Source organism: Cololabis saira, chromosome 4, assembly GCF_033807715.1.
Source record: "Cololabis saira isolate AMF1-May2022 chromosome 4, fColSai1.1, whole genome shotgun sequence".
Lineage (NCBI taxonomy): Eukaryota > Metazoa > Chordata > Actinopteri > Beloniformes > Belonidae > Cololabis > Cololabis saira.
In genome coordinates, this window is record NC_084590.1 from 38,228,350 (window position 1) to 38,249,393 (window position 21,044).

The 21,044-nt window shown below is 40.9% G+C and overlaps 2 protein-coding genes across 3 annotated transcripts; one reads left to right on the forward strand and one right to left on the reverse strand.

The window, feature by feature from the left end:
• Positions 1–481: 481 nt before the first annotated feature.
• trmt9b (tRNA methyltransferase 9B) lies at positions 482–7,429 on the forward strand. 2 transcript variants are annotated; one of them, XM_061720419.1, is made up of 4 exons: positions 482–726; positions 3,771–3,967; positions 4,096–4,269; positions 5,507–7,429. In XM_061720419.1, exons 2-4 carry the CDS (start codon positions 3,814–3,816, stop codon positions 6,433–6,435), a joined length of 1,257 nt encoding a protein of 418 aa, XP_061576403.1. In that variant the 5' UTR covers positions 482–726; positions 3,771–3,813; the 3' UTR covers positions 6,436–7,429. The 2 variants fall into 2 exon arrangements, with proteins under 2 accessions (XP_061576403.1, XP_061576402.1); XM_061720418.1 differs by lacking the exon at positions 482–726 and adding an exon at positions 1,697–1,726.
• A 1,377-nt stretch (positions 7,430–8,806) lies between these two features.
• hdac12 (histone deacetylase 12) lies at positions 8,807–12,953 on the reverse strand. Its single transcript, XM_061720420.1, is given in 8 exon segments — positions 8,807–9,154; positions 9,268–9,410; positions 9,489–9,605; positions 10,439–10,589; positions 10,690–10,886; positions 10,988–11,147; positions 12,251–12,394; positions 12,818–12,953. Coding segments are annotated over 8 exon segments (1,023 nt in total). The 5' UTR covers positions 12,905–12,953; the 3' UTR covers positions 8,807–9,130.
• Between the last annotated feature and the right edge of the window lie 8,091 nt (positions 12,954–21,044).

A 21,044-nucleotide genomic window follows, 5' to 3' on the forward strand; every position in this document is an offset into this window, starting at 1 on the left:
TACCTCTCACGCATGCGCAGAACGTACGTGCTAGTCGGCCGTTGGGTGTCGTCTTTGCGGTGTGTCCAAGTGCTTCTTTTTGAGCCCGACCCAGCCCGACACAGGCAACGCGAGGCGACACAGCAGTCGGCCGACAGCGGGTGACGTCGGGTTGGTGTGTCGTCGGCTTTACAGATGTTTTTATTGTCTCTGTGCTTTTATGCTTTTACTTCTGTTTTTTTATGTGTATTGATTTTATTCCTTTTTTTATTATTATTATTATTATTATTATTATTATTATTATTATTATTATTATTATTATTATTATTATTATTATTATTATTCCGACTTCGTCCGAGGTAAACAGACCAGGTTGCCATAGCGACCAACGACCTTTATTTTGAAACCCGCCGCCGGAGGATCGACTCCGCTCGCCCGCCACCTTGACAGGTCAGCGCAACATGCTATGGACGTGATTCCTGCCGCGGTCGGTCCACTTCAGGCGGCCGCACACACACACACACACACACACACACTCGCACGCACGGCAGGTCTCTCCTCCCGGTGCACCTCATTCGTCCTCATAAATGTGTTTGCGGCGCCGCGCTCGGCTCCTCCGCGTCTCTGCACCTGCTGCTGCTCCATCATGTGAGACTCATCGTCTGGACGGAGAGGGAAGTTTAACTCAAGGCAACCTGAGCACACACAGGCGGACATGTAGACGGCGCTTTAAACCCAACCTTGACGGTAAGCAAATCCACACTATAGTCAAAATCTGCCATGCAAACGATAAGGAAAATATTGACTAAAGCCTGAATTATGGTTCCGCGTTACACCAACGCAGAGCCATAAATCAGCCTTAAATGGTCGCAGTTATGGACCACAAATACTATTTAGGCACATGCCTATTAAAAAAAAAAGAAAAGCTACGACATTAGTATTAAGGATGATGGGAAACATTCATCTTTTTAAACTTTAAGATATAAAATGGCACCCCACGTTTTAAAATGAAATATGGTTGAGTATTATGTTTATTATCTGTATATCTCCAGTTAACACTCACTGCATATATAAACCACAGCCAGATGTGTTTTTTTTAATTGCATCAATCTGAACATGGAGCCCTCTCACCACATGCTGATTAAGTCATTATTATCTGCAGGCAGCTTTAATTGGTGAAGGTCCGGGCCGTCAGCATCAATGTGGATAGATTAATGTGGTGAGAGTTGAAAAAACTAATATTTTCAAGAGTAAATTCTTCTGAAGTTTATAATCACTCATCAGTGAAGCTGCATAAATCCACAAAATGTGCCATTTCTCTGGTTATAAATGTGCCAGGGACATATCCTCCTCCTTAATTTCAGTAGTTGTCAGTCAGATGCAGTGTTCTCCTTTTCCCCAGCTGGTGCTTACATAATATCAGCTGAAGACTGCATAGTCCAGTGAGCTGAGGGGAGAAAACTTGAAGTGAATACACACAATACAGCAAGCCTTACATAAGGGATGCTTTTTCTTCTTTTTGACTGGGATGATGCAGGATGATGGTGGTTTAGAAATAGGTCTCGGAGAGTGGGATGCCTAATAACCTACATTTATAGACAGAGGAGCGACGAGGCAAGCCTGGGAATAATACACACTGAGAAGCAGTTTCATGGAGCTCAGATCATCAGCCTTTTGTTATGAACATCAAGCTCCCAGTCAGTCAGTCAGTCCACGATGGATAGCTGTGAATGCAACATCAAAGGAGGTAACACTCCTTTGTCTCTTTGGAGTGGTGGAGGGGAAATGTCTGACATATTTGCTTCTCATTAACCTCATCAGCAAAGTGCACTTTGGCATTATATGGTTCATTAGATCAGAGCGCTAGCTTTTGAAATAATGAATGGGGATTTCTTTTACTGACACAGTTAAAACAAAGCTGGATTGGCATGTTTGTTAATGTTGTTCAGCCTGATGGTCTCAGTCAAACTCAGAATGCAGCTTTACACGGGTTCCTGTTAATAAAAATGAGCAGCCTTATTTTTTAATGTAATGTGCTGATTGATTTTGCAACAGATGGGCAGCTGGATCTAAACCTACAGCCTTTGCTTTGTTAGCAGTTAGAGCTTTCATAGTTCACTTTAGACTCACAAGAATAACTCATGATCTCCACACGGAAAAGAGGGGAATATCGTCAGTTTTCTCCTCAGGAATAAATACTTGCAGAGTGTTGCACCACTCATCATTTCTTGGCACACAAAAAGAATCCAGTGTTGTGATGTAGCCTACATTACATTTATTTTATGCAAAGTGACTAATAATGAACACACTGGGGAACTAGGAGAGGTTTGTTACCTTTTTGGAATTGAAGCAGATTATCTTTCTGTTTTATTTATGTATGTATTTATATACATATCCATCCATTTTCTATACCTGCTTTATCCTTTGCAGGGTCACACCAGGACCAAATGCTTTTTTATGCTCCATAAAATTTTAAAGTGAAGACACAGGCTCAAAGTAAAAAGCCTCAAGTGTTTTTTTGCTTCTGAGTCACTACTCAGAAGCCCTGGAGATATGAAACCAACATTCTTCTTATATTCTGATATTTATCCATTTATGAACAGATGAAGGAATTTGCTTAAAAAATGTCACTTCTATGGTAAATTAAAAGCTGAACTCCTCATGAGTCAGAACTTAATTTTATCCATAAGAATCCTCATCTATTTAAAAAAAATGGACCAAAGACTAAAACTGAGGCAGGAAACCCTGGCTGAGTTACACCCGGAGCTACACCCAAAATAAATATAACAAGTCTATTTAAAAAAAAGAGTTGTTGCTTGTATTAAGCATAATAAATATTCTGATCTTTAAAATCCATCTGAGTTCAGCAAGAAAGCATGTGATACTTTAAGCAGGGAAAATTTTCAGAATAAGATCTTTGTCACACATCAGATCTGTTTATTTAATTATTAAATAAGCAGAAATAGTGCAGGCATGTAGCATGTCTGCAAGGACATGATGGTAACCTCAACTGAAGCTGTAACGGTTGACTGATCAAAGTTCATGTAAAAGAAAAGACTATTTTTTTTGTATCTGTGCCAAGTTTCCTGGGAAAAGTGAAAATCCTCCAAAATCAATGAGAGTAATCTCAGGTGAAAGTACGAAAAAACGAGCTGGTGCTGAAATCTCCCAGTTTGTTTTGACGACAAAACACCGTGCCGAACAGTAGCAGAAGTATTTAGGCTGACAAAAATAAATCATGTGCACACAAATATAATCGATTTGGTTCGTTTGGGATTTTGTCGCCACCAGAGATGATTTGTGTGTTGACCTTTTTGCTTCTGAGAAACCGTAGAAAGCAATTTCGCACAGCTGCCGTGGAAATGGACATGCTTGCTGTGTCGTGAGGGGAAAGCTCCCCATCACCTGCTTAGTTAATCCACAGTCTTCCACCGGTGTTTATGCCTCTGTGTTTGTTTTTTATGGTTTTAGAAAATGGCTGAAAAATGAAAGCTCTCGGTTTTGTCTGTTGCTGCATCGTGTGTGCGACGTGCTCGAGGGCCGGCTGCATGATTGATGTGAAAAGGGCTCTCTGATGCTGCTGGTACTTGAGGCCCACTGTGGAGAGTTTGGCATTAAATTACCACTGCAGCGTGACACATGTTTGAGTGCGCCTGCTGATTAAGGTTGCCAGCTGACCTTGTTGGACCTTAACAAGCATGTAGTGACAAACACCACTGTGCAGATTCTTTTTCAGGGAACTCGTGTTGCAGCTATGTGATGGATTAATCCAGATGATTTTCTGCCCGCAGCTATGATGCTGTGAGGCTGCACGCGGCAGCCTGGACGACCGTGATGGAGGAGGCTGCCAGTCAACTTGAGAGGGACCATGTGCACAGCGTTTATGACAAGATTGCTCCATATTTCAACGACAACCGCTACAAAGCCTGGCCGAAAGTGCGGCAATTTCTATTGGAGCTACCCCCTGGGAGCATCGTCGCTGACATCGGTGGGTGTCACCCTCAGCAGTGATGCTATCATCAACATCCATGATGTGATCATGACTTCAAACTAATCAAATCAGTGGTTTTTGATCATCAGTGATTTTGCTGCAGCTGACAGTCTTGTCCTTGGCAGGTTGTGGCAACGGAAAGTATCTCCACATCAACAAGGAAGTGTTCAAGCTGGGCTGCGATGTTTGTCGGCCCCTGGTGGACTTTGCTTGGAGCCAAGGGCACGAGGTCCAGATGTGCGACGGGCTGAATTTGCCTTATAGAGATGGCTGCTTTGACGCTGTGCTCTCCATTGCAGGTGATACACACAGAAACACATAGTTAAGGATGGTTTAGATCAGGGGTGTCAAATGTGCGGCCCGCGGGCCCCATGCGGCCCGAGAGAGGTTTTCATGCGACCCGCGGGGAAGGCACACAAAAAAACGAAATGTTAATTTACTAAAAAGGAAGGCATAAATAATTGCCATGAATCGCAGCATATCCAATAATATATTTCTTCTACAAATCCATCGTTATTCCACAAAGAGAGAAGTTTTCAACATTTGTTTAGTTTTCTAGAATGCATTTACCGATTTTATTTCTTTGTAGACGGTCGTTTATTTTTATTAACTGACTACTATTATATATTTTCGCAGGAAAAATATCACTGCTAAAAAAGATGATAGAAGATATTTATTCGGAGAATTTCAGTTTTGAATACGAGGATAGTGACAAAGTAAAACAGTCAAAAAAGAAGTGCTGACTTTTTCGGCACACTGGCGTAAATATCCGCGCCAATTTTTAAAAATAAATACACTTAATTGTACTGGAAAAAACTCTAAATCACAAAGAAACACTCTCGGATGTAATAAGAAAGATTTTGCTTTTAATTACATTTCCTATAAAAAAGCGAAATATAAAAAAAACATACTTGTTTCTGTTTATCTTTGTAAAATGATATTAAAAGTATCTTACATAATTTGAAAAAAACCCGAGAAATTTCAAGAAAAGATCCTGAAGAAATATATTTTACATAATTAGAGTGTAAACAAAGTGCATATTTCCTTTAAAATTAACTAAACTGATATTGGATTAGATAACGATAGTAAAAATAAAAGAATTAGAAAAAGAAAAGTTGCACCGTTTTTGTGATTTTGAGCGTGCGGCCCGCGAGAAAAGAATTGATCAAATCCGGCCCGCCAAGTAAAATGAGTTTGACACCCCTGGTTTAGATGTTGTTGTCTGAACCCACTCGGGACTAAATCACTCCCTTCATATGCATGAGCTCAACAGATGCAGCCAGATTTAGTGTAAATTTAATTAACTCCTGCAATGATACACATAAGTTTACCACGTCATGTTGCTTAGCCAACAACATAAAATAATTCATGTACTCCAACAATTTGGCTCAAAGAGCAGAACAGTCAACTAGGTTTTAATTTATCCTCTTGAGCCGAGCAGTTTTAGGGTTTACATGACGTGTTTTGTTGACTGCAAGTGGCGAACGTGACACATCCATTACTAATTATGAAAAACCTATTTTTTTTTTCTAACAGTCATACATCATTTGTCCACCAAAGAGCGTCGCATTCGAGCAATTAAGGAGATGGCTCGCACCCTGCGAGTGGGCGGGCACATCATGATTTACGTGTGGGCCATGGAGCAGAAACGTCGCAAGTTTGAGAAGCAGGACATCTTCGTCCCGTGGAATCCGAACCCTCATTTGCCGTCCAGCTCGCACAAGGAGCATGCCAAACTCAGAAGGAGAGCCACGGCCCAGAGCGTGACTGAAGCCATAGACAACCCTGAAAAGCACAGGAAGGTTAGAAGCACATCTTCTGTGGCCGACGAAGAGGATCTGACCCACACCGTGCCGCAGCAGAAGACTCAGAGACTGTGGTTCTTCTCCCGGTCTCTTGATTCCGTGTTTGACTTTGGGAGTTTAGCAATCTCCTGGCCGTCCTCCAGAGACTTGAGCACTTTATCTTCACCCACGGGTGAAAAAGACGAGAATAAGGCCAACCAGCGTGGGAGGGGACGAGGGCTTATCAAGCAGGTATCCAACTTCTTTTCTCCCCAATCTGTGATCGGATCAGAGGAGGACGTCTTTGACGCACGAGGTAACGTGACTAACAACAACAATGGCGCAGAAAACCAAGGAGTCTCCGTGTCTTTAGCCCAGGAGTGTGGCTCTGTCCCTCTGCCAGATCTAATTTCTTTGCAGAGGGAACATCTGAATGAGCCCGAGGATGAAAACACCAAGAGGCCACAGGGAGAAGAGCAGCAGGAGAGCACTCAGGGGAGTTCTCAGGGGAGTGAGGGGCAGGTTGAAGGTTCATGTCTGAGGTACTACCACGTCTTCAGGGAGGGAGAACTGGCAGAGCTGATAGAAAATCACGTTGAAGAGCTTCATGTGAAACACACCTACTTTGACCACGCAAACTGGTGTGTGGTTGCAGAGAAAGTTCAGTTGTGGAGAATCTGATTTTAACTTGTTTTTAGCTCGAGTTTTAGCACTGAATCACACATTTAGTGATAATATTGAACATACTTGTAAAGTAGAGGTGTATAAACATGCAGCTTAGCTGTCGTTGAAGTTGAAGTTAACTTAATTTTTAGTAACAAAAAGTCCTCGAGCCAGCTCTTTATCTGATCTAGCACTATTTTAGATGCATCCACTATATTTTAGCACAAATGATAATTTTTAGTTTAAGTATTTATTCTCTTACAAAACATAAAGCTGACAAGCTGTATCCAAATGCCCAGTGTGAGTTATTTATTTATTTTGAATGTGACATTGCTGCTATTGATTTGAACTCTTTTTAAATGAACTTTTATACAAAGAGAAATGTCGATAAAGGCACTGTTTTTCTTTTTGGGGGTTAAAGTGCAGGCCAAAGATGAATTTGTGAGACTAAATTCTACTCTTCCATCAGCTTTGATGTGACGTGTATCCTCTGCAGAAGTGTCTTCGTGTCGGCTCGTTTCACAGATGCATGTTCCTTAACCCTGACTGACTATCAGGAGCCAAATGTGCAGCAAGTATTCGTCTAGGACTTCTCGCTGAGCCGTTCTGTAAACTGCAAATGTATAATTTTATCTAGTCTTACAAATGTAAGAGCTAAACGTTGTGGAGAATATCTTCCAAGGTAGTTGTGTTTTTATTTTTCAAGCGTTACAAAGAACATGTCGCCCATCTGTGTTCTTTACGGTGTCATTTGCAAAATGTATTGTAACAAGCTGAAAACGTCTTTGTTGCGTTTTCAGCCAATCGACTGCCTCGTTTACTGTGAATTAACATTGCACTATATCACAAACACGCCGCTGCTTGATGTCAGTGAATGAGACCTAGTGACACTTGAAACATCGTGCTTATTTGTACTTGTTGCCAAGGAGAGTGTATATCCTTATTAGTACCGTGTGGGTGTGTGTGTGTGGATCAACTGTGTTTGTTCCTAAGTGATGCTGGTACCTAAATGTCAACAAATGTAACTTTCTTTATGCTTATTAAATATTTTTGTTCATGAAAGGTTGTGTTGAAGTTATTTGCTTTAAAAGTGTGGATGTATTCATGAAGTAGGTTGGTAGATCAATATTTAGTCCAAAACAGTGAACAACCAAAAAAGAACATTTAATCGTTATACCCTCAAATAATCAATACAGTAAGCTTAATACTCAGTCATAAAAATGATTGACACCAGCTTCCCAAAATCCTGCTCTTGGTATTGATGTGTGATTTAAATTAAACTTAAAATTAAATTTAATTAAATGTATTTCTTCTTCATTTCTCTTCCGGCTACAGCCAAGAAATGGACTTGGGGCCATGAATATTAAGTCTTTCATAATTTCCCTTTGTACCCTAACGAGTGGAATTTAAATGAAGCAATAAAAATGGGGTTGAAGAGTAGACTTTTAATATAGTGCTTTTGCTTTTTTACAGCCTTAAAAATAATTAGGCAAACCATCATTTTGATTACTTTTTTTTATATTTTCCAATTTAACTGACACCTTAGCTGTGTACTTATTTGTGGGTCTTACTGCCTTCAGGACTTCGTCCAGTTGATGAAAACTGATTTAAAGTGAGATTAGTTTTTGTTTTCACAAGAAGTCTGAGAGTTACTACGGTAATCTGTTTTGTCTGATCCATTTGCACTATGCTGCTAACATTTTAATCTGTGCAGATAAAAGCATTCTTATACTTGATACACTGAGATTTCGCCTTGAGTCTGTTTTAACATCCACAAATACACAAATACCAGGTCTCCATGCCATCTCACTGCCTCTACCGTGCTTAAAAGGTGATGGGGTTGTCATGGTCTGTTTTCACGTCCACGACAGGTCTTCTTCCTATCAATTTAGCAAAGGTTTATTTTGATGACATCCGTCCAAAGAACCTTATTCCACAACTTTTTGAAGGGTTTTCTGATGAAATTTAATCCAACCTTTCTGGTCCTAAGTACTACTTTTGGTTGCTTCCTGAGTAAATTCCTAAGTTTACATCCTTGAACTTAACTCTTGATTGTGGATTCAGGCGATGATGTGCTTAGCTCCTTGAAGCTGCTCTTGACATGGCTAGATTATGTTAAGCAGGCTTTATTTTTTCATGAAGGCAAGAAGTCCATCATCCACTTCAGAGCTTTTCCCACATCTTTAACGTTGCTGAGCTCCCAACCAAATTAGGTTATTTCGGGAATTGGATCGGAAGTTGTCTTGGCCCCTTCTGATGTTTTTCTCTCTTTTTTTTTGGTCTGTCTAAGAGCTGGCCTCCTCGTCTTGCATTTACACATCTTTGGACTACATTCAAGGTTCCCATAGAAACTGCCAAAGGCAAATTGATCATTTGGAAAATACCCCAGACACTTTATCCTTAATTTGTCGTGAAATAACGAGGAACCGGGCCTGACTACAAAGCACTTAATCAAATTACCAGTTTAGCCTGTCAAGATGAAGAGAATGTTAAAATAAATAATACAATCCTTGAGGTTTAATAACATCTTCAGGGTTTCCTTTGATTTCCACCATGGTGATGTACAGAGACAATTTTTTTTTCTAAAGTGTTGCACAGTGTCCATATAAGCAAATCAAATACTTGTTTATTTTGTTTCTCTCAGAATGATCAATTTTATTGGTTCTTAGGGTCAAAGTTCAGAGGCTCCTCTGGATTTAAGAGATTAAAAATCTTACATTCCACACTCCCGCCAAACCTGAAAGAGGAAGAACATGAATTCCATCATCAATCACTTCATCCGAAACATTATTTTTTGCATAAAAGGATTGATTTGGTAAAAATGTAATCGTGCAGCCGCGTGTCCTTTACATGAGTCGCCGCTCTGTGGACGATGGAGTGTCTGGCGGCCAGTTTATCGATGTCTCTCGAGTATCCTCCCCCGATCACAGTAGCGATAGGAACCCCTCTTCTGACCACAGTCTTCATCACGTATTCATCTCTCAGGTAGAGCCCTGACAGATGTTCACAGGCTGTAAGTGGCTTGTTGTTAAGGGGGTAAGGGGGCCTGAATGTAGCAGAGAGGAGCTCACCTCGGTCCGTCAGACGCAGCCTCCCGAGTTCATCGTCCTGGTGAGGATCAACACCTGCATCATACAGAACCAGGTCTGGACGAAACGTCTCCAGCAACCAGGGGAGGTGGGCCTGCACTGTTAACCCCACCACAAAAGGAGTGCGTATAGAAATGTTCTTTCTCTCAAACTCCACCCGTTTTAACAGTTCTTTATTAGTATAGAGCAGGGGTCGGCAACCCGCGGCTCTAGAGCCGCATGCGGCTCTTTAGCGCCGCCCTAGTGGCTCCTGGAGCTTTTTCAAAAATGTTTGACCTTTTTCTCTTCTTTTTTTTTCTCTTTTCCTTTTTTTCTTCTTCTTTTTTCCTTTTTTTCTTCCTTTTTCCTTTCCTTTTTAATGTCGACATTTCAACTTTTTTCTCGAAATTTTGATTATTTCCTCGTCATTTCGACTTTTTTCTCAACATTTCAACTTTTTTCTCAAGATTGTACTTCAACATTAATCTTAACATTTCGACTTTTTTCTCAACATTTCGACTTTTTTCTCGTCATTTTGACTTTTTTTTCGTCATTTCAACTTTTTTCTCAACATTTCAACTTTTTTCTCAAGATTGTACTTCAACATTAATCTTGACATTTCGACTTTTTTCTCGACATTTCGACTTTTTTCTCGAACTGCATAATGAAAAAAAAAATCTTCCCCCAGTTATAACTAATATAGAAACATGCAGCATGGGTTGTCTTCATTCTAAGGCTGATACAAGACTTTTCATTTTTTGCGGCTCCAGACATTAGTTTTTTGTGTTTTTAGTCCAATATGGCTCTTTCAACATTTTGGGTTGCCGACCCCTGGTATAGAGCATTATTTTTCAAAACAAACCCTTGAACAGTTTCACTAACGATATCTTTAATGATTTTGCCTTTAGCACCTTAAAAATTGTCAGTTATTATTAAAGCTTGCATTAACTTGCCAGTGGAGAGGTAGTCCTCGTCTTCCAGCCCATCCTCCACACTGATATCTAGGTCACTCTGTTGTTTGCGGAGGGGGAAGTTTTTCCCACAATGCACTGAGAATGTAAAGACAGATGGTTCATCTTTGAATATAAAAGCGGTGCCATCCCCCTGTTGGATACAAAATATGGATGTTTAGTAAGAATTGAAAGGATCAATGAAAACAAATGCGGGCCTCGAGACAAATAGCCTGGTACAGGTAAACCCCTACCTGATGCACATCTAGATCCACAATCAGAACCTTCCTTTTAGTCGTGGAGCCGTCCATCAGGTACTTGGCTGCGACAGCTAAGTCATTAAGGAGGCAAAACCCCGATCCGTAGCTGGGAAAAGCATGATGGGTCCCTCCCGCTGTGCTGCAAGCCAGACCCCTCTGCAGAGCTACTTCAGCTGCCAGAACTGTCCCACCTGTCAGCACCAAAGAGCAGCAGTGTGATATCACTTTTTTTTTTTTCTCTCGCCACTCCAGCAGCTGTCAGGCTGCCTGCTGGGTTGCATCTTCATCTTACCCGTTTCATATCAACACCGTCTCACGATGCCCTCACTCCAGGGGAACCCAGTCCTCCTCTGTTCTTGCTCATTTATTTTCCCATTTATGAAGTTGTTCAGATAACTCTCGGTGTGCACGCAGCTCAGCAAATGCTTCGAGGCAATTTCAGGGACCCACACCTACTGTGAGGAATGAAATTCACATCAGGGGGAAAGGTTTCTTTTTTACTATTATTGGTGTTTGTTTTTTAACAATGATTCTTCAATATCATTGATTCAGCTTACATATTGGTCAAGCATTAATTCATCATGAATTAAACCTACTCTTTAATAAAACCATATATAAACATACTGTATAGAAGTATGGGGACACACATTTAAGACAATCACGAAACCAAAAAAGCAATGCGACTCATAAACAAAGTTAGATACAAGCACCCAACCAACCAATTATTTATAGACACAAATGAGCTCAAATTCAATGAACTGGTGGACTTCAAAACTGCACAGATTATGTTCAAAATCAACAAGAACATGCTGCCAGACTGTATCCAAAACATGTTTAATTTAAGACAAAGCCATTACAACCTCAGAGGGGAGAGCAGATACAGGAAATCAACAATCAGAACCAACACCAACCTGAGATGCTACAGTGGCAGCGGTGGATTTATGGAATAAGTTGGAGAGGGATTTGAAATGACGTAGAACCTTAACCTTATTTAAAAAAAACATTGAAAAGAAGGATGATTTCTCTATACAAAAGTAATGAGTGGTGATGCTTACTATGTTGATTTGGGTATTCATTTAATTGGTGATTTGATTTGATTATTCAAGGATAAAGGAAACATGTAGACTGCATCTTTTTTTTTCTTTCTTATTTTTCGAGGAATCTTTGTTATCCCCATGGAGGCAATTTGTTTTACTGGCAGTCTTACCTCTTACTTCTTGCTTTTATTTCATTACTTTAATTAATTATTTTGAGGGTAGGCAATGAATAAGCTTTGCTTCAGCCTACACCTTTTTCGGTCTAGATGTTATCTGTATATTGGAAACTTTTTTGTAATGTTTTCTTTTGAACAGTGTATTCGTTTCCTTGTTGTCATTTTTATTTTATTTTTAATTTTGTAAAAGCTATTTTGACGTTTGTCTTATTTTTATTCTTTTTTTGTGATGTCATGACCGAAATAAACTAAACTAAACTTTAAAAACCTCATATTTTAGCAGTGATCAGTGGGATTATCACAACACTGCACTTTTGGGGCTTTAAAATGAGTGATTCTCACCTGTTTCTCTGTGATGACTTGATCTTTAAGTAAACTGTGTAAAACCCGGGGAAACTTGTCCATTGGAAACCTGTGGTTGGGGGGGAGCTGGCACACATACTTGCTGTGATGAATGATGGGGAGTCCGCTGGACTCGGCTCTTACCTGCCAGGTGAATACTGAGGTTAAGGTGCAGAACACTGCAAAAACTCAAAATCTTAACAAGAATATTTGTCTTATTTCTAGTTAAAATGTCTAATTTTTAGTTAAAAAAAATCTCATTACATTTAAAACAAGACTCATCACTGGAAAAAACAACAATTTTCACCTGTTTCAAGTAGATTTTCACTTAAAATAAGTAGAAAAATCTGCCAGTGGAACAAGATTTTTTTTCTTGTAATGAGAAGATAAAGTTATTTTTCTCATAATGACTCTTGTTTTAAGTGTAATTTCGACTAAAAATTAGACATTTTAACTAGAAATAAGAAGAATATTCCTGGTAAGATTTTGAGTTTTTGCAGTGAAGAGGACAAAAAGGCGAAGTACGTGTTGTCACAATAAATTGTGAATAATGAAATAAGTTCTTACTAGTTCTGTGTGCAAACACCTGCAGGAGGTGAGAGCTGCACCGACGCGCCGCCCGGCTTTAATGAGAGGAGTTTTTATGCAGCTCATTTCTCACTGAGGTCGGACGCCAGTCCTGTAGATTAGGTAAGGACGCTCTCCAGTGTTATGAAAGGACTACAGGTTTATTTAACGTAGACGGATGTTTGACCGGGACCGTGATTGTTTTCTCGGCTACTGCCATCCTCTGTCACGGAGTTCAAATAACACGAGGTGTGGGTGTCAGCACGGCTGTCTGTCGCCCCCTACTGTCTGACAGGGAGAACTGCAGCTGGAGGGCACATTTGTTTTAGAAGTTCAAGACGTGGGGAAATAATGGCTGAGCAGTGGCGGCTGGTGATAAAACATTTTGGGGGGGCGAGTGGGGATTACAACACAACTATAAACTCTACTTGAACATACATTTTTTAATGTTATTTTTTATTACATATAACTACATATACATATACATATACTCAGTACTCGAGTTGTAAAAAAAAATCAGGGGGTATGGTGGATTTTATCATATGGGGACAGATAATTTGTGCTGATTACAAATAATATAATATATTACTGCAGAAATACCTCAGGAATGACATAGCAGCAGTTAAATGCAGCCTTCTGTAAGCTTTACATATCCACTGGGTTTACATCAATACATCAAAACACAAAAATAAAAAACAGAACTTATTAATATGCCTCTGTCCGTCACAGGACAAGTAAAATGGATCACTGCAAAAACTCAAAATCTTAACAAGAATATTTGACTTATTTCTAGTTAAAATGTCTCATTTTAGTAAAAAAAAAACTCATTACACTTAAAAAAAGACTCATCACTGTATAAAAACAACAATTTTAACTTGAAATAAGTATAAAAATCTGCCAGTGGAACAAGATTTAAATCTTGTCCCACTGGCAGATCTACTTATTTCAAGTGAAAATTTACTTGAAACAGGTGAAAACTGTCAAATAAGTTATTTTTCTGGTGTTATTTTTCTGGTGATGACTCTAAATGTTGAAATAGCAGTAAAACCACATTCATTGATGAAATGACATAAGGGATGGAAAGGGGGGATGGAAGTTTTACAGGGGGGATGCCATCCCCCCTCATACCCCCTCAACTCCAGTACTGGTATACTACATATACTATTACATATTATTTTTTACATATTTTTTTATTTTTATTATTTTGTAATGAGACAACCGAATTTAGTTTTTCTGCTGCCATTGTCTCCTGTCTTGTCGTTGTGACTCCGTTTGTATGCGAGTGACAGATGCAGTCGCGCGTCTACACTGTCAGGGGTGTGACTTTGATTGACAGCTCAAGAATCAATCAGATTGGATGAAGAATGACAGAAAACACGCTGATTGGCCACGGGCGCAGAGAGCTGCGCCCGTGTTAAAAAAAAGCTTAAAAACAAGCTTTTGATAGTTTTTTCTAAATAAATTTGAAATTCAGCCTCTAAACCATGTCTTTATCATCCCAGTCTCTGGGATTCTGAGTGGGCGGGGCTATGATAATGAGGCACTGTGCTGATTGGCTGCCTGAATGACGCGTACCAGGGGAGGGCACAAAGCGTCGCTCTGGGCAGAAGAGCAGCCGGCTGTGTACACTATTAAACCGTGTTCTAACTGCATGCGATGCGAGCGAGCGTCAGCACCAAAATCAATTCCATTGCGTTATTTTCTATTGGACTGTCCTAACTGGCCGTGAGCGACGCGTCGCAGCGCTGCGCAGCGTTTTGAGCTGAACATTTGTCGGACGCCCTGCTTCTATTTTCTTCCTGTCGCTCGCGTTGAAAGCCGGTTGAAAGCGCTGTAGGAAACGGTCGTGGATGAGGAACGGCTGATCCAGTTAGTTACCTCCTCATTTCACTACAAAAAGTGCAGTTACACGGTTTTATAGTTGTGGGCGTGGTTTGCATTTTGGTTACGTAACGAAAATCAGCAGAATCTGAATGGCTCGTAGATCCACATCTCACTGGACGGCTCATCCAGGCGACTGTACAGACACTGCACAATTTGGTTGCTTTCCTCCTTCTCTGAGTTGGCAGAGTTGGTTTATATATGTTAAAGCAAGAGAAAACGTGTTTTTCATAATAGGTCCCCTTTAAATTTTTGAGATTCAAGGTGTTGAATACATTCCTCTGCGATTTCTGTCCCTATTGACGTGTATTTGTAGGCTGCACATCAATGATGTGAATCACAGAATCCACCAGGTCCTGAAGGTGCTCTATTGGATTGAGATCTGTTGACTGTGGAGGTCATTGGAGTGCAGTGAACCTGTTGTTTTAGATGCTATGAGCTTTCTGACATATATCCTGCTGGAAGTAGCAATCAGAAGATGGGTGAACTGTGGTCATAAAAGAATGGACAAGGTCAGCAAGGCAAGGGAAGTTTATTTCTATAGCACAATTCAACCAGAGGATGATTTACAGTACTTTACAAAGACATTAAAACATACATAAAGTTTAAACAAACAAAGTTTAAAGAAAAAAAAGATAAATAAATAAGATAAAATAAAATAAAACATAAGACAATTTACAGGATTCAAACCTGAGGACTTTAACCCAAATATAATGTCAGGATTTAAAATATGATTAAGTTTTGAAACTAAAATTTAAAAGTACCAGTGTAGAAAACAGTTAAAAAGAAACAATTATGGACAAACAGACATCACCTAAAAAGAATGAACAAACAAGATGCAATAAGTAAAGGTTGCAGTGCAATATGGTGGATTACTGAAATGCAGCAGTAAATAAAAAGGTTTTCAATCTTGATTTAAAGCAACTGTGAGTTTTCATTCTGGGAGTTTGTTCCACAGGTGAGGATCATAAAAGCTGAAAGCTGCCTCAACGTGTTTGGTTCAAATTCTGGGTACAGAAATTAGGCGTGACCCTGACAACCTGATGGTTGATGGTTCTGGTTGGTCCATAATGGACCGGGGAATCAGAGATGTGTTTCGGCACGAGAACATTCAGAGATTTATAAACCAACAGCAGGATTTTAACATTTATTCTGTGACAGGAAGCCAGTATAGAGATTCTAGAACTGGAGCACCAATACTCAGACAAGCTGTGGCGTTTGTGTACAGTGTGCAAAGAAAATATCCCCCACAGCATTATACCAGCAGCAGCCTGAGCCGTTGGTACAGAGCAGGATGGATCCATTCCCTCATGCTGTTTCCATGAAACTCTGACCCTATCATGTGAATGTTGCAGACCCATCTGACAAGGCAAGAGTTTTCCAGTCATCAATTGTCCAATTATGGAGACCTCATGTGAATTGTAGCCTCAGTTTCCTGTTCTTAGCTGACAGGAGTGGCACCCGGTGTTGTCTTTTACTGCTGTAGCCCATCTGCTTCAAGGTCAGAGATGATGTTCTGCATACTTTGGTTGTAACGAGTGATGATTTGAGCTGCAGATGCCCGTCTATCACTTCTAACCAGTCTGCCCATTACCCCCTGACATCAATAAGGTATTTTAGTCCAGACAGCTGCCACTCACTGGATATTTTCTTTCCTTTTCGAACCATTCTCAGTTAACCCTCTAGATGGTTGTGTGTAAAAATCAGAGTAGATTGGCGGTTTCTGAACTACCAGCCAGTCTGGTGCCAACGGCCATGTGAGGTTCAGAGTCTCTTATATCACCTCCCTTCCTCTTCTGATGCTCTCTCTGAACTTCAACAAGTCCTCTTGACAACGTCTGTATATGCCCAAATACTCTCAGTTGTTGGCATGTCATTTATTGATTAGCTGTTTGTGCTAGAGGCTGCATTCAATCATTCAGATCGTTACGTTTGTGTTTAAAGAGGAAAGAGACACTAAGAAACACATAAAGATTAATCCAGGGGAATCTGCTATAAAGAAACACAAGGTTAATAGCAGTAATAATGACATCTGCATCCTTGAAAGAAAAAGAAAGCAGGAAGATGGCCAGTGCATCATTGGTAGTCCTGTAGAAACCAAGGTCTACAGCAACATAACTAACCATAAGTTTTATTAAATAAGATCCATCCATCCATCCATCCATCCATCCATCCATCTTCTTCCGCTTTATCCGTTCCCGGGTCGCGGGGGCAGCAGTCTCAGCAGGGATGCCCAGACTTCCTTCACCCCAGACACTTCCTCCAGCTCTTCCGGGGGGAGTCCAAGACGTTCCCAGGCCAGCCGAGAGACATAGTGTCTCCAGCGTGTCCTGGGTCTTCCCTGGGGTCTCCTCCCGGTGGGACATGCCTGGAACACCTCCCTAGGGAGGAGGGACATGCCTGGAACACCTCCCTAGGGAGAAGGGACATGCCTGGAACACCTCCCTAGGGAGGCGTCCAGGAGGATCCGGTACAGATGCCCAAGCCACCTCAGCTGACTCCTCTCAATGTGAAGGAGCAGCGGCTCGACTCCGAGCTCCTCCCGGTTGACCGAACTCCTCACCCTATCTCTAAGGGAGCGTCCAGCCACCCTGCGGAGGAAACTCATCTCGGCCGCTTGTATCCGTGATCTTGTCCTTTCGGTCACTACCCAAAGTTCATGACCATAGGTGAGGGTAGGGGCGTAGATTGACCGGTAAATCGAGAGCTTCGCCTTTCGGCTCAGCTCCTTCTTCACCACGACGGTCCAGTACATCGACCGCATAACTGCGGATGCTACACCGATCCGTCTGTCAATCTCACGCTCCATCGTTCCCTCACTCGTGAACAAGACCCCGAGATACTTGAACTCCTCCACCTGAGGCAGGACTTCTCCACCCACCTGGAGAAGGCACGCCACCCTTTCCCGGTAGATAAAGTAGATTTAATCCTAATCTTACAGGTAGATGAGGTGTCTGTGGCTCAAACACAAGCTGGGGTTTAGTTCCCTGAGGTAGTCTGATAAGCGAGAGCTCTGCTTCCCATCCTGCCTTTGGAAACTCTGGGAATCGTACATGACCCTGCAGCCTGAGAGCAAAGCGGTCTGTTGGGATAACTGGGACTATGAGGTTTTTACGATAAGAAGGAACAAGGCCCATATCTCTTCATATGTGAAGAGAAGAATTTAAAATTATACACTGGATTTAACATGAAGCCCCGTGACGAGAAAGTAAGATTGGAGAATTATTGATATCTCCTGCAAATCCTTATCAGAACTCTGGCTGCAGCATTTTTTTTGGATTAGCTGCAGGCTGCCGAGCGTAATTTGAACACATCCTATTAATAAGGAACTCCTTTTTTTGGTATCACTCCGAGGCATCATGTTTTTGGCATTATTACAAAGGTAAAAGAAAGCAGCACAAGAAACAGGTTTTATGTTTGGATTAAATGAGTGATACTCATCAAAAATAACATAAAGATCCAACACATTAGTACATCCCAAAGTAATCCCATCAAGAGTAAGTACAGTGTATAACTACACATGTTATCCCTGAAGCACTCAAGTCTAAAGAAAAGAACTTCAGTCTTATCTGAATGCTGTTACATGAAATTAGCTATAAGTCTCCCAGGCCTTTATATTGTTCAGACATTCTTGTCCATCTTACTGACTGGTGTCATCTGGCTAAGCACCATCTGAGCAGCAATGGACGTTTAAAAACGCTCCACCTGGGACGCCATCTGCACCATCACTGCTGTTTGTCAGATGACCCAAGTCTGTAATACCTTCTAAAGCTAGTCGTTTGAGAATAGTATGTAATTTTATTGCTAAAAATTCTCATCTGGAAACAAAAACACAGCAATGTTTAAAGCAGAACAGTAATGGAACTGATGCATTTGAAAATAGCTTCACTTGCAAAACAAATTTAAAACAAATTTAAACCACACGTCAAATATAAAATATTTAGAGCTGGGAAATCAGTTTTACATTTACATTAGAAACTTTCAGTAGTAGCTCTGTTACAATGAGATGCATCTTTGTAAAGAAGATCCCGATTGCTGCTGCTTCTGATTTGAAGACCCACCTTGTCCATCTGGTGTTGTTTCGTCTTTATCGTCCAGCGAAATGAGTTGAAGCAAGCTGCTCACATCCCTTGGTCACAGTTGGTCAGAACTCACCCAGAGGAGATAAAACTGAACAAACAATCTTTTTTGGACTGGATGCAGCCTCCCGAGTTTGCACTTTGAATCAATTTTATCCTGTCTTACATCGGCTCCGCTGTCCTGTGATAATGTTCCTGCACGCACACCGGATTCTATCTTATCTGAAAGTTAGGACGAGTGCAGGCTTCTGTGCAAATTGTTCATAAGGCTTCTTTCATTCTGATCCTTTTCACTTTCACTTCATTCCCCTCTTTTGATTCATCCAGTGATCAAAGCTCCTTTTACATTTAGCATTCTCAGCTGTCAACCCATGACAAATATTTTGTCTTTGCACTTGTATTGACATGTATGAGGGGAGTTATTCACTATACTTCTTTTAGTTTGTTTTTCTCCTTCAGTGTCCACGCTGAAGACTGAAATCATACTGGATGGAGCCTGAGACTTGCTGTCCTGACTCATGCTGTTACATTTTAAAGGGATAAATAACTGGAATATTTGGTTACGCAAATACTCAAAACATTCTTCTTTCATTTTTGAAATGTTCATCTTTATAGGAAGGAGAAATTTCAGCCGGAAGTACTTGAGTATTCCTGTCACTGTATTGAAACGGTGCCTTGATTGCCTGCTTTTGTGTCTGGTTTCACCCCTCCGTCTGTCTGTTTCCCGCCGCTGCCAGGCAGCTCAAGCCACCGCCTGCCATACTGTCGGCTCTGTCGTGAGTGTGTGTGTGTGTGTGTGTGAGAGAGTCTGCTGGGTGGGGATTAACACGGCCAACCGCCCCCCTCGGGACAGACTTGTACTCGCCGCCTGATAAGACACAAGAGCGTGTTGGCCCCAGGTGCAGGGAGAAATCTCTGCATAATAGAGAAAGGACATTAGAGAGGTAAAATCAATTACTGGCTCCTGTCCTGTCAGCGCGCATTTCAGAGGGCGAGAGACAGAGAGAGGGATGGAGGGGACAAGACTTTCTCTCCTAATGGAGGTTTCCAATCTGACTTGATGAAGGATTGTGTAGCCTTGCGCGGGTGTTAAAGGTTATATTAATCCATTAACATATTGATTTTCCGTGGTTCTTCTTCTCCGGTGACTCTGAATAACAACTTGATTCCATCTTAACGAACTCTGTCGGGTTCACTTGCACTTTACATCACTGGTAATTGTTTTGCAGATCATCCTTCAGCCTTTTTTTTCTCTTTCTATTTAAGAATGTTTAAGCTATTTGAGCCATTTAAGCATAACGCACCTAATTCCTATTTTTTTTTTTGTCTAGACATAGGCTGATTGCTCTAAGCGCTAACATTAATTGCCACTTTGCTGCAAAAACACATTCCATTCTCGAAACTCTTTCGATTTCATGTCGTTTTGGCTCCTGACAAAAGTTTACACAAATTACCATCTAATAATAAACCTAAAAGTGTTTTAACTCTTGAATGTTCCTTTTAAATGTTTCTAATGTGTATCAGAATAACCTCAATACATCATTTCCCAAAGTTCATAGTGATATCAGTCATCTTGTTGTTTTATGAACTATGTACGGTATAATAAACGAGAAAGGCCGGTAATAAATATTAACACTTGACAAATGATTAGTTACTCAACACATATATGTTGAAAAGAAATGATCTGAGAATCAGGTAATTGAAAAAATAGTTTTAACATTTAAAAGGGACCTGTTATGAAAAACATGTTTTTTCTTGCTTTAACACAGTGTTTCTCAATCCTGGTCCTCGTGGGCCCCTGTCCTGCATGTTTTAGATGTTTCCCTGCTTCAGCACACCGTGATAAAAGTACCTGTGTCATCAACAGAGTTGTGCAGACCTTTGTGACCATCTAATTAGGACCATTAATTAGAATCAGGTGTGTTGGTGCAGGGAAACATCTAAAACATGCTGGACAGGGGCCCACGAGGACCAGGATTGAGAAACACTGCTTTAACATATATAAAGTGGTCTCCCCTCACCCTGCCAACACAGAGTAGGAAGAAAGCAACCGAATTCTCCAGGGTCTGTACACCCCGCCCGGAGGATCCTTCCAGTGTCATGTGACTTTTACGAGCCGTTCAAAATCTGCGCCTATCGTGATGTCACCATAGGTGCAGAGGTTTGGCCTCCGCTGCTTGAAACCACGCCCACAACTAACTCCGCCGGCTGTTTGAACAACTAGGGACAGTCAAAATTAGGTTTTGCATCGACATTTACTCTCATAA